The 16,467-nt window shown below is 44.2% G+C and overlaps 1 protein-coding gene across 3 annotated transcripts; it reads left to right on the forward strand.

Moving 5' to 3' along the window:
* The first annotated feature begins 628 nt into the window (after nucleotides 1-628).
* Nucleotides 629-14,445, forward strand: Il1rn (interleukin 1 receptor antagonist). Of its 3 annotated transcripts, none has more exons than XM_003465053.4 (5): nucleotides 629-691; nucleotides 8,779-8,830; nucleotides 10,641-10,729; nucleotides 11,763-11,875; nucleotides 12,995-14,445. In XM_003465053.4, the coding sequence occupies exons 1-5, from the start codon at nucleotides 682-684 to the stop codon at nucleotides 13,208-13,210; spliced, it is 480 nt and encodes a 159-aa protein (XP_003465101.1). In that variant the 5' UTR covers nucleotides 629-681; the 3' UTR covers nucleotides 13,211-14,445. The 3 variants fall into 3 exon arrangements, with proteins under 3 accessions (XP_003465101.1, XP_013002830.1, XP_005001609.1); XM_013147376.2 differs by lacking the exon at nucleotides 629-691 and adding an exon at nucleotides 8,551-8,640; XM_005001552.4 differs by lacking the exon at nucleotides 629-691 and having other exon boundaries at nucleotides 8,647-8,830.
* Nucleotides 14,446-16,467: the final 2,022 nt, after the last annotated feature.

The raw sequence follows: 16,467 nt of genomic DNA on the forward strand, positions 1-16,467 counted from the left end.
CCTTTACCCTGCTGTTCCCTCTAGCTGGTATTCTTTTCCTTTTCTTGTGTCATCACTCAAATTCCACCTTCTCAGAGAGGCTTTTAATGGCTACTATTTGAAAACATCCTTAGATCCTTCTCAGAAGTGCATCTGGCTTTTGATTGCCCCTGTAGCACTTACTACCATGAGGAGGTAGTTGTTTTAGCTTTTTTTCTGCTTTCCTCCATTAGAATACCAGGAACCTTGTCTGCCTGTGGAGGGCCCTGCATGTATGATTCAGCAGACACATAGTTTTTGATGAACATATATGTGTATATATGAACTGGCGGCAGTCAGTTTGGGGTGGGCACAAAGTTCGAGCCCTATAGACCCAGCTCAGTTCCCTGCATGCAATCTCTTCTTTTACAAAGATAACAAAGAACTAGTTTTGCTTCTTAAGCCTGAGTCACTCTTCTAGAAGCTAGGCTTGACTCCAGTCAGGCATCAGCCTTCTCATCTCCTTGAGGCTGGCCACCCTGACGAGTATGTGGGAAGACCAGGCTCCACCTCTTGATTCTGCGTATCAGGGAGGAGGAGCAGCCCCACCCTGAGAGGGTTGATTATACCTATTCCTTGGTCACTCCTTTATATACAGCAGCTCAACCTGGAGCTGGGAGGTGAAAAACTTTGGAAGACCTGGTGTCCTATCTGAACCTCCCCATGGCATCAAGTAAGTTCTTTCCAGTCTTCTTTCCAATGCATCTGAAATTTGGGGGAGGAAAATGTCTACTGCTGGTGCTTACCCAATACTTTCACACTCTTGACAAGCAAGCTTCCTGGGAGCTGTCAACAGCATGGTTCTAGGTCCAGAGAGACTGTGAAGATGCTGGGTAGAGCAGGTCACCTTCTGTGAGAAAAGCCATGGAGCCCTTGGAGTGTGTGGGCCATTATCCACTGTTGAGAGAAACACAGAGAACTCAGAGAAATCTCTGTAAGATTAGGGAAAAAGTAGCACAAACTTAATGAGAAATACTGACAGAATCCAGCATTCATCCACATGTTTGAGGAGTAAGAGAAAAGGGGAGAGATTGCAGAGAACTAAATGGTTGTACTAGGCAGTTCCAGCGGGTGGCTGTCACCTGAGAATACAGTTCTACCTGGCCAGAACCTCTCATTTTTCCAAAAAAGGCAAGCTGGGCATTATGGCACATGCCTTAATTCCAGCATTCTGACATACTGAAAAAGGAGGACCATGAAGTCTAACCTGGACAACTTAGTAAAACGTTGTCTCAAAGTGAAGCATTAAGGATTGTCTGGGGGTGTAGCTTGATGTGAAGGCCCTGGGTTCAATCCCCAGTACTGAAGAAAAAAAAATACAATGATTTAATTGTGTGAGCTATTCTGATGAAATAAAACAATAAAACAAGCAAATAAAATAATCTATGATTCGTTGGTTTGTGACTTCTGGTTAGGATATGTATGGAATGAAGAAAAAGTCTTAGGATTTTTGATCTGAAGACTTGGTTTCTATTTTGAATTTGATCCCTGCTAAACAGGCTGTTTCTCCTTTCTGGATCTCTCTTTCCTTCCCAGGAAGAGGAAGCTGGCTGACTCTGGGAGTTTCATGGTGTATTAATCAAGATCTCTTCCATAGTACTTACCACAGCTAGACACCCTGCTGAGCTGTCTATGTAGCTTATCAGACTTAATCCTCGCAACACCCATAGGAGGAAGGACTCACATTTTCAGACAAGGAAATAGAGAGGGTGAAGTAATTTGCCAGACAGATGACCAGAATAAAGGGAGAAACCTGAGTTGACAGCCAAAAATGTCTCTAAGCTACTACACCCTGCTGTGGTGGCACAGGATGAGATCATGGAGAAGTGCTTTGTAAACCTCACTCCAAAGGCAGAAATCCTCGTTTTCCCAGTGGGTGTTCTCTAGTGGGTTGTATTAAAATGTTAGTTCATCTTGCATACTTTTCTAATGTAAAGTAGAAAGTTGGAACCAATGCCAGAACTAGGAAATGATGTATTGTGAATAAATTGCCTTATTAAAAAATAGTTTTGCTCCAAAATATTTTGAACTGGCACATGTTGGCACTAAATAACTATGTGAGAGCTCGAGTTAACCGAATTCAGGAACCCAGTGCAAGCAAGCCTAGTGAAGACATCACGTTCCCTGAGAAAAGGAAACACATTTTCTGTTTAAGCCCAGGAGCATGGAAGGTGCCAGCTACTGCCAAACAGAGAGCTAGGCTCCAAGAAAAGAGAAGTTCGAGAGGTGTGTGGCTTGAACTTAGACCTGGGACAGCAAGGGTAAAGAAGCAAGGCTGGGAATATCTATCTATCTATCTGTCTGTCTATCCTTCCATCTAAATGGATTATATCTGCTAATAAAAACAGGCTAAGTTGCCAAAGTGCAATGATTAACAGTTAATCGTGTTTGCAATTTATGGCACCAGCTACCAGTAGTATCAGTGGTTTTAAGAGTTCATAATCCAGAGTGACCAAGTATCCTGGCTTTTCAGGGACTGAACAATTTCTTAAGGCTTAGAGCTTCCAGTAATAAAATGAAGAAGTTCCTGAGAAAACATGGGCAACTGGGTCACTTTGGTGCAAAGCCAGATGAAAAGGTTTCCCTGTAACCTATGAGTATATAACATTTTCGGATCATTCTCTCCTTACCACAAAAAACAAACAAACAACAACAACGAAAATTCTTCCTAAATTTTCAAGCATTTGTGAGCTAAATAATTTTTGCTTCAAATTGCCATGGAATGAAGTAGAGAGGGAAAAGTTGACTGCCTGTCTGGTAAAACTGTAGTGTGAGAAGGAAAAATGAAATTCAATTCAAGGCCAGGGTCTGGGTTAACTAATCTATATTTCTGAGCCTCAGGTTACTTTCCTGAAAAGTGACTCTGAGAACATTCCCATGGGGAAAGCAGGTTGTTAATCCATCTTTCACAGCTAGTATGAGGGCCAGAGATCTCTATGAAATAGAGTTGCTGATGTAGCTCAGTAGAGTAGAAGCTTAGCATGTCTAGGGCTGGTTCATTCTCCAGCAACAAAAAATATAACAGCACAACCATCCTCTCCCCTAATGTTCCCATTCCTCTCCATTTCCTCTTATCCAGAGAAGCTGGAAATCTTTAACCCAAGAAAGCAAGAGTAAATATACCGTTCAAACCCAAGAAAATTAAACAAATGATGATAATCTATATCTAATGCCTAAACTGGGAGAGCCAAAACCATCATGGAGGTCTCTAAACCTCAGCAAAGGACTCATAGGATCTATTTGGATGTGAGGGAACAGTGAGCTTTTTATCAAGAAGTAATTATTAATGAGAGCTTTGTACACCAATCCCTGAATACCCTTTGGCAGCCAGGAAAACAGACAAGGTCAACTTGATGTTAGCTTGGAGGGTAGAGACACCCAGGAAAATGACTGGCCTGAGGCCATGGAGTGGTTGCAATAAACTGTTGGATGTAGTCAAAACCACCCAAGCCACCTGGCAGGATTGGCTAGGTGGAGACTGACAAATAGAAGCTATCAAATTATTCTGTGTTGAGAGGAAGGGGGGTTTGGTTTTTTTTCCCCCATTTTGTACTAATCTGTATACTTTGACTTGGAACAAACAACTAGTATCTTTGTACCATTATCTTTCCAAAGTTTAGACAATACTACCTGTGCAGTAACACAGAGAGGCATTGGTGTAAGGGCTGAAGACTATGAGATGAAGCCATTACAACCCAAGGTGCACACCTACCCGCCCAAAGCCATAGGCTTACATCGAGAGTGCTTGGGCGACACAAAAGCAGCCCCAAGAGGCACCAGGAGACACGTTTACACCCATATTCATTAAGGTTTTCTGATAAACTGAATTTATCAGTAGAGATTATTTTCTGCAAGGAGGATGAGACCTGTCAGGAGAACCATTAGAGCTCAAAGGAAGGATTCTGTTGTTGGACTGAGAAGGGGTGGCTTTGCTCTAAGAAGAATGAAGAGCAGCTGTATCCCCCTGTCCCTGCTGAATTCCAGAGGCAGCAAGTTCTGATTTTACATGTCTCTTACCAACTCCCATTCATTGACATCACGCTATTGGCTCTAAATCTTCCATGGTAGGATTATCTGTATCTCCAAAATTGGTAAATGCTACAGATCCAAACTTTTTTGGAGATCCAGTTGTTAAATATTTACCAGCGTGTTTCTATTCTGCCTTTCGAATTAATTACCCCAATTCAAGCCTAATTCATCTGTCCATGTTCCTTAGGACATGATCTTAATAGAACAGATCTGACATCACCACCTGATTCCATTTTCTTTAAGATACATTTCTAGCCTCTTGGGGTGGCATTAAAGGCTGTCTTTCTCCTGTATCCAACCCAATTTTTCAATTGCTTCTTCTGTCTGTCTTCTCAAGGGATCCTCAAATTCTAGCCATCCTGAATAATAAGAGCTTAAAGACACCATCAGGATCTACCTCCGACAGAGATTTTTTTTTAAGGGCCAGCTCTTCTGCTGTGAATAACTAGAAATGCTGGACAAAATGAATTTCTAAAAGATCTGTTTGGAAGTACCAGGGAATGACCAAGGCTGTGAGCAACTGCAGGGCCCAGGGAGGCGGAGGCCAGCACTGGATCCTGGTACTCCTGAGTGTTTCTTCAGATTTTGAAAGGTTGCAGCCAGAATGGGTGTTTAGCTCAGCGGTAAAGTGCATATTGTGCATTTATGGGTTCAATCTCCAACACCACTTCTCCAAATAAGCCTGTCGCTGAGATTTTGAAGACCCGTGGGTCTTAGTTGGTGAGGAGGGAATAAAATTTGTCTGAGTAAGGAAGAGGGAATAAAATTTATGATCAACTAAGGAAGAGCAGTCTTGATAAACTTCATCCAGTTTGGGTTGGGACCTGGGAGGGTTAGGAGTGGATCCGAAAGGCAGCACCCCTCTCCAGTACTGAAGTCTGCCTCCTAATCATTTGAAAACCTGTTTGCATAAAGGTCTTACAGTGCTCTTGGCCCATCTGCCCAGAACAAACAAAATAATTTGTCTCTAGGTAAAGATAATATCATTCAAACCCTGAATTATCTCTGTAGTTTCTGATAGTTTAGTGGACCATAAAAATTAATATGCATCTGTCAGCTTTGTGTTACTATAATGAAACAGCTGTGATAATCAGCTCACAGAGAAGAAAGGTTTATTTTGCTCATGGTTTTGAAGTTCTAGCCTAAGACTTGGTAGCCCCATTGTTTTGCACCTCTGGTGGGGAATACCAGATGACAGCTATGCAAGGTACATAGTGAAACCTGCTCACTTCATCAAGCAGAGATCAAAGCACAAGGAACAGGAAGAGAAAGGGGTCTCTTCTAAAGGCACACTTGCACTCACCTAAGAATCTCCACTAGGCTTCATCTCTAACGGTTCCACTACCTCTCACTGTGCCACCCTGGGAACAAAGCCATGGATCTTTGGGGAACACTTGTCCAAGCCATAGCTTCTTATGTGCAAGTCAATGTTAAAGAAAAAGAGACAATAGGTGGAAACCCAGTGGAGATTCAGATAGGGGCACTCTTTAAAAGACCTGTGTATAATATGCTGAAAGATTAAGAAGACAAGGTTGAAAATTTTGGTGGAGAACAATGAAAATGGGACAAAATATACATCTCAGAACTGAAAAATATAGTTAGTTAAAACTAATAGTTAAAATTCATTGGACACTTCCCATGTGGCTGGTGCCATGGCTAACACTTTATAAGCATCAGCATAGGACGTCTGTGAAGTTGGTTTCTAGTTCTTTCTGTGATGAGGGCTCGAGGTCCCTTTGTCCTGCATGGTGGCACTTTCCTTAATAGTTAGCTGTCTCTCTACAGCTGTGTAATAACCACTCCTAAAATGTGGACCACTTGGTTCTGTTCTCTGCCATGGCAGAGCTGTTTTACACAGGTCTCAGTAATTTCTGCTGTCAGTAATGACTGGGCTAAGATAGTTGTAGTGACCAGAAGCTTGGAGAAGTCCCCAGGTATTGTCTGGGAAGGCAGATTCCATCACTGAGTTTCATTCAGGAAGCGAGTTGGGGTTTGAGAATCCAGCACTGGGAGTAAGTTTAGTCAGAGATGTGCTGTGGGCAGAAATCACAGGGAAACCAACTGATTTGGTGTGATAAGATGGAACCAAGAGTGGAATTGTGACCAGAAGCGTGAGGAGAGGGAAAGAGCTTCCCCTTCTTTCTTTTTCCTGCTCCTCTTTTGGGCCTGGAACAAGAAAAGAGGTGGATGAGTGTATAGGGAAAGGAGTATCGGTCAGCACACAGAGAATGGAAGGTGGGCCAGTGTATAGAGCCGGGAGGCTGTGAGGACAGGGCAGGGTTGCAGAGACGGGGCCAGTGTGACTCATCTTCCCCACTGGGGGTAAAGAAGCATGGCCCACTATTACTGTTTGAGTGCTTCCCACAAGCCCTGTGATTCCACCACATGGAGATCTTATTTAATCCTTACAGCAACTTACATTGTGACTTTTGCTATTAGCCATTAGTTATCAGATAATGAAACTGAGACTCAGACAGGCTCCACACATTATCTGAAGTGGCTGAGCTCCTAAATGACATGAAGATTCAGTGTAGGTCAGCTCTGGAGACTTCCTCCTCTCATTCCCAGAAAGAACATGCTGGAAGCTTAAGGGTGGGAGTCCATGGGAAAGGACACAGACCTGAGAAAGTCCAGGAGACTTTAATTAGACTCCTAATTCTGTAGGAGAAATCTCTCCTTCTCTTTTAATTTGAGTTGATATCAGAGAAATATTGACCCAGGGGCTGCAATGGGAGTGCAGCCATTGGTTGGGAATCTGTCAGAGAGGATGAGGGCAGGATAGAGCCTCACTTCTCCCATTTTTTAGAATACTTTTATGAGAGAATGCTGATTTTTAAATCCAGGAAGATGTTAGAGGTAGCATAAGAAGGATGAACATGACAGAACTGTCATTGCTGTGGTCCAGGGGACTCAGGTATGAGGGCTATGTTAATCCTCTGATGATTAATAACTGTTCCAGAAACTTTAACTCCACAAGTTCTGGAAGTTACAGAAAACTAGGCAGACTTATAGACATCACTTCCTTCAGCCACCACTGATGAAAACAATTCAAATGAATAAGTAAACAAACAGAGCACTCCCTTCCAGTATCCCCCATGACCCTCAAGAGTGCCTGTCATTTCTCTACCATGTTTTGAAGAGGCCGAGTGACTCACCTCTTGTGAGGAAAGTACAGGGACATGTATGTACATTTGACCTGTCAGAGGGTGAGATTTACAGAAATGTTTTCTCTGAAGGAGGAGCTCTTTAAAGACTTGGGAAATTCATGTTTTCCTTTCTTGGCTTGAAGAATTCAACCCTCATTTGAACATAGGCTCTGGTTTGTTGATTGAAAAGAAATCAAATGTATTGAGATCAGATGCTGTGGTAAAACAACCTGCAGTTAGGGTTCAGAAGCCCTGGACTGCTGAGCATACGTTTGACATCAACAAGCTTTGTGACTGGGCATGGGCCGTTACTCAGCCTCTTACAAACAGTGATGGGGTGGAATAAGACACAGTCCAGTTCTAAAATGCTAAGATCCACGCTTCCACAATGGCAATTCCATCTGACAAATCATGTAAGAAACTCTTCTTAGCTTTTATATATCCCAGAAATAGATGCATGCTTAGCTTTTCCTATAAGGAAAGAAGTTCGTGTTTGTTAGTGCTTCCTTTTCCTTCCTTCCTTCCTTCCTTCCTTCCTTCCTTCCTTCCTTCCTTCCTTCCTTCCCTTTCTTTCTTCCTCCCTCACTTCTTCTTCCTTCCCTTTCTTCCCTTCCTTCCTTCCTTCTTTCCTTTTCTCCTACTTGTAAGGAACTGAAATTAAGAAAACAGAGACCCAAATAAATGACATGATTTCCTCAAAGTCAAAATCACGGGACAGGATGGCAAGTGGCAAAGATGAAAATTTGGATCCATTTCTGTCTAAGTGTTGAGTTTATTACATTTTTGTGACTCCATGACTTTAAAGAGGGGGTCATGGGAAGAGAGTTGGTTCGATACCCTCCTTAGAGCAGTGGTCAGCATATTTGGAGTAAAACTTGGCCTGACCAGTATTTGGTACATTAAATTGTCCAGAAGAGCACTGGCCTTTCTGATCTACAGACTGTCTGTGGCTGCTTTCACACAATACAGCTGAGCTGAGTAATCCCGCCAGGGGCTAGATGGAACACAGTGCCTAGAATGTTTATTCTTCCATTGTATACACAGTGCTGGGCAGTCCTCTGTCCAGAGTCCAGTATGTTGCCCCTCATTCAGAGAACACAAGTGACATGAGGCTGTCCTTTGTGTTGGGAGCCCTGCCACTTGGCTTGGTGGTGAATGGGAGATGTTTCTAAATCTGTTTTCCAAAAAGTTCACAAACTGTATCAGGATACCTGTCAAACAAATCAAGGCATTTGGTTTTCACTGTGCTCTTCTTCCCAGGAACTCAATGAAGGGGAAATAGAACCTCAATTTTGGGGAAATTGCACAGGGGAAAATGGGGGAGGGAATTAGTTACAACACCCCGTTGCGACATTCAGCGGGGTTGAACGTGACAACAGCAAGGGTTTCTCATTTTGGAAATGTGAGGGATTTCCGTTTCGGGGCAGGATGGCAGCAGCTCCGCTTGGTGAGTGACTACTTTCTTTATAAGCAGCAACTCTGGGTCCGAAATGGCAGTTACTACTGCCTTGCTACAGCCACAAGATGGAAATCTGCAAGGCTTCCTACAGTCTCCTATTCTCTCTCCTCTTCCTGTTCCATTCAGAGGCAGCCTGCCGATCCCTTGGGAGAAGACCTTGCAAGATGCAATCCTTTAGGTAAGGCTGTCTTGAAGACATGGGGTAAACTGGCCAGAGACAAAGACACTTCCCAGCCAACCATGGTTACTGGTTCTGGAGGGCCTTAGAAACTGGGTTTGAGCTGGAAAGCAGTGTGCTTTCCAGTCTAAAGACCAGGCATGGTCTTTAGAGTTTGCATTTCGAAGGACCCTAGATGCGAAAGCAAGGCCATGGCCAGCAGGCTCACTTTCCCAGAGTCTCAGGCAGCAGAGTGAGACACTTGTCAAGGAGTGGTACGAGCATTCAGGCCTGTCAGCGACGAGAGTACCAGGCAGGGCACAGCCCAAAGGCCCGCCTAACAGCTCTCACTCTGCTGGGAGCTCAGTTCCCCGATCTGTGATGCGAGGTACTTGAAAACTCCCTGTGTACCTTACAGGGTTGTTGAGAAGATGAAATGTACAGATAATAGAATAAGCGTCGTCTGTGAATTAATGGTGTGCCTGAAAAGAATGAGAATTTTATAACTTGAGTCAGAGCCCTGGAAGGCCTCGCCATCTCCGCAGTAAAGTTTTCAGGCTATGATGTAGATAACTCTGAATGTGCTGTCCTGTCTGTGCATGCCCTCTGCCCTGCAATCCCTCCCCAGGGTGAAGTCATCTTGGGTCACTGCACTTCTTCTCCAGGCTGTAGTTTGAGACTTTGAGTGTGTGAGTGTATACATGCACCCTAAGCCCAGTCCCTCCCTTTCCAGACTCAGGAACTGTCTGTTTGGGGAGGCTCCCTGTGCTTCCTCTAATCAGCCAGCAGCTCTGGGAGATGCCCCTAAAGACCTCTAGAAGGGATGCTGAATCCCTCCAAACTGAGACTAAGCCTAATCACAAAAGGTCGATTGCTCACACATGCAAAGCACTGCATTTGCCCAGCTATCCCTCCCTGAGTTTGTTGGAAACCCAAAGCCTCCTCCTGATGAAGCAGGTGCTGTTAGCTACACTGCACAGGTGAGAAGCTGAGGCCCAGGGGTTAATATCATGCTGGCAGAGCTCTGGTGACTGCATCTTATGGCTGTCAGTCCTGCTGTCAGCCTGGCTATCAGCCCAAGGGTCCCTTACAAAGAAGAGAGGACTGGGAGCCATCATCAGGTCACTAGGTGAATTAGAAAAGAAGCCAATATGTCCCCAGGGACAACTGTCCTGGCCAGTCAGAACAGATCACCAGTGCATGGAGAATATATTTTAACAACAGACTGCCCTGGTCCAAGACTCAGAGTGAGTTAGGTGCAAGTTGTTCTGTGCCTTGAACTTCCATACTATGGTAGCCACTAGTCTTGGGTGACTATCTAAATTAAGATTTCAAAGAAAATAGAAAGAATTTAAAAGTTCAAATCCTCAGTGGCGCCATCCACAGTTCAGGAGCTGAATAGTCACAGGGAGTTAGTGGCTATGACATTGGATAAGGCTGATATGAGATATTTCTGCAGCAGGTTCTGTGGACTGGTGATACTCTAGAGCAGTAGTGGTAGGTCTATGGCATGTGTGCCATGGCAGGCTCTTTGTATCACTGAAAGCCCTACGAGCTTCACCACCCCTGCTCTAGAGCCTGCTTTGCTGAAATGAGAGATTCCTGGGCTGGGAATCTGAGATGAAGGAACAAGGAATAGAGACAGGTAGAAAAGAGTCCTCATCAGCTGTGGGCGTTGGGCTGTCTCTTACCTGGATTCAGCCCGAGTCTTTGCATTTATGCTTGACCAAGCTGGACGCAGATGAAGTGAGTGCTGGGGGACATGGGAGTGCTGAGTCCCGTTTAGGCGCACAGCAGCTGTACACTACAGCTGGATTTCTTTGCTTTTCAGAATCTGGGATATTAACCAGAAGACTTTCTATCTGAGGAACAACCAACTGTTTGCAGGACACTTGCAAATGCCAAATACTAAATTAGAAGGTGAGTGGTTCCCAGGAAAGCCAGTGCTGTGTGGGCATCAGGTCACTTTTCCCCTGGATTCTGTAGCATCTAGATCAACCCTGCAACCTCCCTAACTACTGCTGAGTTTGAAGCCCAGAAAACTTGGGACATGTGACCACAAGAGGTGCATACAAGCACTGCTTCCAGAAGGCAGCAGAGGTAGAGTCTGGGTTGGGGGCCAATGGCCACCATATACATGCACAGTGACCCAAGACCACGCTAAGAGGGGCAGGGGCCAGAAGGCAAACCAGGCCAGCCCCATTTGTACCAGTTCCTTTGTCATTCAAATCCAAGTGTCACCCCAGAAAAATACACCATATGCAAGGGTGGGCAACACCCTTTATTCGTGAGCACCATACACAAGTCCTGGTTCACATTTCAGGCACACTAGGTGAACTTGAACTTGAACTCTGCTCCTTAATTCTTCCTTTAGTAAGATGAGGGCAGTTGGATGGCAATTTGAAATTCTGCACTGGTATTTTTGATGTTACCATCCCTGTTTGGTGACAATGGTATAATTTCCACCTCCCTGCCCTTCCCTAATCCCTTGTGCTCCCTCCTCTCCTTTACTCTGAAGGAGTAACAGACGTATGTTTTCTGCCTGTCTGGTAATTTTCCAGCGGACATGCTAAAGCACAGGGAGATTGTGTTTCTATTGCTACACAAGGGAATGAAAAAATATTTCCATCCCAGAAGCCCCACCATGACCCATCACCACAGCAGTGCACTTGTGACCAGAGAACTGATAGTCTGAGGAAAGCAGTAGAGGACTGTCCTAACATGCAGCAGAATCAGGACAGTCCCCATGCAGGGACTTGGTTCTTAAAGAGTAACTAAGTAGTGTGATTATTTGATCTTCTGTTTGAATATGGGCCAGGGAAATGAGGTCTTGGTGTCATTTTGGCCTTAAGATTTTAATTGGGGAGAGGACAGAAAAAATAATCAAGGTCTCTTCCCCATCTCTGCCTCCTCTTCTCTCCTCACCTCTGACTCTTCCTTCTGCTCTTCCCAGTAAAGCTAGACATGGTGCCTGTCAATGCTCACAATGTGTTCCTGGGGATCCACAATGGGAAGCTATGCCTGTCCTGTGTCAAGTCTGGTGATGATATCAGGCTCCAGTTGGAGGTAAGTGTATGTTTCAGACAACAAACTGCTCTAAAACCCATGGATGTCGAATAAACTGCGTATTCTCCCAGTCCTGTGGGATGGATTGGTACCAGCTGGGTAGTTTGTCCCTTGGGGAGGAGGATGCTGGATTACTCATGCCACTTCACCTACAGTGCATCTGCTGGCTTCGGATGGCCCAGAATGGTTTTTCATCTTCCAGCCTCTCCTTCGTGGAGAACATTCAGTAGTTTTAGCTCAAGCTTCCTTACAGTGACCATGGTGGCTGGCTTTTATGAATGACCATTCCTAAAGGACATCCCTCAGTGGGAAAGTGCTTACCAAACTTCTGATCCTATTGGTCAAAGCCTTTCATGTCACTAAGTCTGTACTCAGTATAGGAGGAGACTGCAAAAAAGTGTCAATACTTACAGGGGATAGAGGTCAGTGGGAACCACCACTGTGATTTTCTATTACAGGACTTGAGCCACTATGGGCATTCCAACCACTCAGGCCCTCTTCTAGGAAGTCCAACCCCTACGCATTTTCTTTTCCAATCCTTACCCATGTAGCCTGGCAAGATGGTCTCCCATTTAGACTCTTGGAATAGTAGTGGGTCACCTAGTCCTGAGAAAAAGTGGTGCTGTCTCAGGAGCTTGTGGCACAAAGCTGTTAACCAAATGTGAGTGGCCATAACCGTAGGGCTGTCATTTCACTCCACCCTGTATCTATGGATGCCCTTTTGGAGAGAAACTACCTGTTTTGGGTGGAGGGGTGGCCAGGATATTGCACGTAACACCGAATTCCTTTATCCACCATGCCTGTCCTCAGAGGCTCAGCCACTGATAACACCAGCCTCACGGACCCTGGCCTTTGTTGACAGGGCTGGAAATATACTAGACTTACTGGCCCATGGCCAACATGGCCAGATTTCCAAAGTCAAGGTGTGACAAGGGAACATGACTTTGTACCATTGATGTCCTAGGGGACCTGGGATCCATGGTTTCCAGCCAGTTATCCAGGCCAGCATTTGTCCAGCAATTTGGGCCTATCAGAGGGCCACCATGTGGTGGAGGGGGAGAGCTAAGCAGTATAGGACTTCCCAGCCTCACTCTCACCTGTCCATCTCTTGCCTTCTAGGCAGTGAACATCACTGACCTGAGCAAGAACAAGGAGCAGAACAAGCGCTTCACCTTCATCCGCTTGGACAATGGCTCCACCATGAGTTTTCAGTCGGCTGCCTGCCCAGGCTGGTTTCTCTGTACAGTAGAAGAAGCTGACCAGCCTGTCCGCCTGACCAACAACCTGCAAGACTCTCACACAGTCACCCAGTTCTACTTCCGGGAAGATCAGTAGTACTGTCCAGTCCTGAACTTCCCTATTCCCCAGCCATGAGTGATGCCAGCAACTGCCTCGCTACCTCTGCTGAGGTGGCTCCTGGCTGTCACAGAGATTCAAGGAGCAACTTTTGCATGTGGACTTTGGAAGGAAGCCCAAGAACCTAGCTGACAGGACTCTGCCTCCAGCCTTTCACTGACAGCCTCCATACCACCTCCAGAATGGTCTTTCAAAGTGCAAATAGCACCAAGTCAAAGCTCTTCCATGTGGCCTCTGTCCTGAATTCCTGACCACTGTCCAGCTGGAGTTACTCCTGCTGCCCACATCCCACAGTGCACCTGCTAGCTCTATGTGTCTTCTCTCCTCTTCCCACCTCTCCTTCCTTCTTTGCCCCATTGTCCATTCCCCAGGTATAGCGTTACTAGTTGAGCCCACTGAGTGATCCCACTGGCTAGTGCTTGCCCATGGGAAGGTTTGTGATTGTTTATTTTGTTGTAGGTGTTGGGGATTAAAGCCAAGGCCTCAAGCAGGCAAAGCACACACACACTCTAGCACTGAGCTGCACCCTCAGCTCATGGGGACATTCTTAAGAATCTGTGGAAATAGAAATCAAAGAGTTTATGATGATTTTAAAGCCAGTTTTATTCAATGTGAAGCAGAATCCTTCATTTGAAGATTATATCTTTTCTGAGAGGGGCTGGAGGATTAGAACGTTCCTCCTTTGTGAACAATGGCAGAAATGGGAAAGTAGGTGATAGCTTTTCTTTCTTTTTCTGGTAACACCTTAAACTGTAAAAATTACAAGTTGGTGGACTAAACTGACCCCTTACTGTATTTTTGCTTTTTTGAATGCTTCCAGAATTGAGTCTGTCTGCTGGGGCTCCAAATACCATCTCTACTCCTGATCTTCTGCAGGTTCCTACATTTTCCTCCTGTGAGAAGTTCCCCAACTTTGCACTGTGCAAATGTGGCTCCCCAAAGTGTTCCCTTGCAGTTAATGAGGGGAGAATCCATGAATTGCTCATTGACCATTGGCACTCAAACTTTAAAGAAAGGTAGCTGCACATCTGTCTGTCTCCCAGCAGACTGGCAGCTTCCGAGAGCAGAAAGCCTGACTGTATGTGTCTTGGCTCTCTGTGGAACAGAAAACCTCCCTAGGCCTTAGGGAGTGAATGTGTGATGTATGTGTTAGGTGGAAATTTTCTTATTCCTGTGACTTTAGCTGTGTTTTACAGTAAAATCTTGAAAATGCCTATGTTGTTGGCTGTGCTTGGCTGTTACAAACTTCGGACACTGGCGGGATTGGGAGGGTGGAGATTCTTATCACTACAGGAGCCTCTGAGAGTTCATTATCTCCTTGGTCCTCACCTTCCCTGGATAATTTGAGAGCAAATGTCTCTGCCTGTAAGGGATAAGATAGCATTGTCCATGAAGAGTCCCAGATGGGAACAACCTAACCACCCATCACTGAAGAAATGAGCATATAATTCTGAGCTGTGTATGATGTGATATTCCATGGCCAAGAAAATCAATGAACTGCAGCCAGCTGTGCCCAACACAGTGGGTGAATCTTACAAACCTGATGTTGGGTCATAAAGGTCACCAAAGCTCAGGCCTTTCATACTAAGTTAAGCAGCGGCTTACAGCTCAGTCAGGGACAAGGCAGCAACACAGGAACTCTGGGTTCTGCAGTCACTGCCTGGTTCTCCTGGTGGTTTGTGGAAGCATGGATCAGTTAACATCTTGGAGAGTTAGTTTTCTCATCTCTAAAATGTAGATGATGTCTAATGCAGAAGACTGAGTTACTGCCTCTAATCTTGGCAATAGCCCTCTGTAGTAAATAGTAACAATTATATTACTACTATAGTAATATTAATCTGTAGTAATATTGCCACCATTGCTACTCTTGGAAGAGTCAGTACACAAAGAAATGTGCATAAATGCTTGTTGCTCCAAGTGTGATCAGTGGGTTAGCAGCCTCAGTATCACTCATGAGCTAAAATGCAAACTCCCACGCCTCATGTCAGACTCCTGGATTTAGGACTTTTTCTTCTCACAGGTTCACAGAGGTGAAAGTTTGAGATGTGCTGCTTCAGAATGTGGCTCTTGCAGTGCACAAGCTCTGGTATCCTTTTTTTAAATTTTATTTTTAAGAGAATAAAACCAAGCAAAACAAAACAAAAAAGAATAAAGCCAATCAAAACAAAATAGTTAAAGCAATACAGAGCTTCAAAACAAGATAATAGAAAATCAACAATGGCTGCCATAATGTCTCATTACCATCAGATATAATAAAATCAAACAAAACAAAACAATAAAACCAATCAAAACAAAACAATGAAAATGATACAGGACTTTCATACAAAATAATAGGAAATTAACAACGGTTATCATCTTCCCTTTTTAGATGTTTCTTCCTCTTTCACTTGCACAGTATCTATTGTACGTTTTGGATCCCATTAACTCCTTCAGTGTTTCATACTAGGGAGACAACACGATGTTCACCCATGTGAGTCTGAATTATTTCACCCAAAAGCATGATCAAAAGTTACAACCATTAACCACAAGAACCTCATGATTTTCCTTCTTTATAGTTGGGTAGCTTTCCATTGTATAAAAATGCTGTATCTTTTTTATTCATTCTGTAGTTGATGGGCAAGCTACTCCTGCTTTTTTCTGGGTTCCTATTGCATAGAGCATTGTTTTATCTCCTTTGACTTTCAGTCTATGAATTTCCTTTCAAATTAATGTGTTTCTTGTATAGCACATATTGATAGATGTTGTTTCTTAATCTACTACTCCACCCATGTTTCTTTTTATTGGTGAACTGAGGCCATCTACATTAACAGATATGGCCAACATGCACTGGTTCATCTCTGTCATGCTTTTTTCCTGAAGCTGGTTCTCTACTTTTCCCCTTCATTCAAATGCCTGCCCCAGTTGGTGATCCCACTCTGCTGCTGTTCCTGGGACAATGGTTATTTTTATGTCGCTCTAGAATGTCCTTCAGCACTTTTTGTAGTGTTGGTTTGGTCACAAATTTCTTTAGTTTTTCTTTGGTATAGAAAAAACTTCTTTCTCCATGACTTTTGAAAGATAGGTTCTCAGTGTACATCAATCTGTGTTGGAAATTGTTTTCTTTCAGGACATGAAATACTTCACTCCAGGTTCTTCTTGACTTGATGGTTTGTGTTGAGAAGTCCGTAATGATTCTTATAGGTTTTCCTCTATAGGTGATCTATTTATTTTCTACAACAGCTTTTAATATTCTGTTC

The sequence above is a fragment of the Cavia porcellus genome, unplaced genomic scaffold (assembly GCF_034190915.1).
Source record: "Cavia porcellus strain 051 isolate PalLab524CR breed Dunkin Hartley unplaced genomic scaffold, mCavPor4.1 scaffold_18, whole genome shotgun sequence".
NCBI lineage: Eukaryota > Metazoa > Chordata > Mammalia > Rodentia > Caviidae > Cavia > Cavia porcellus.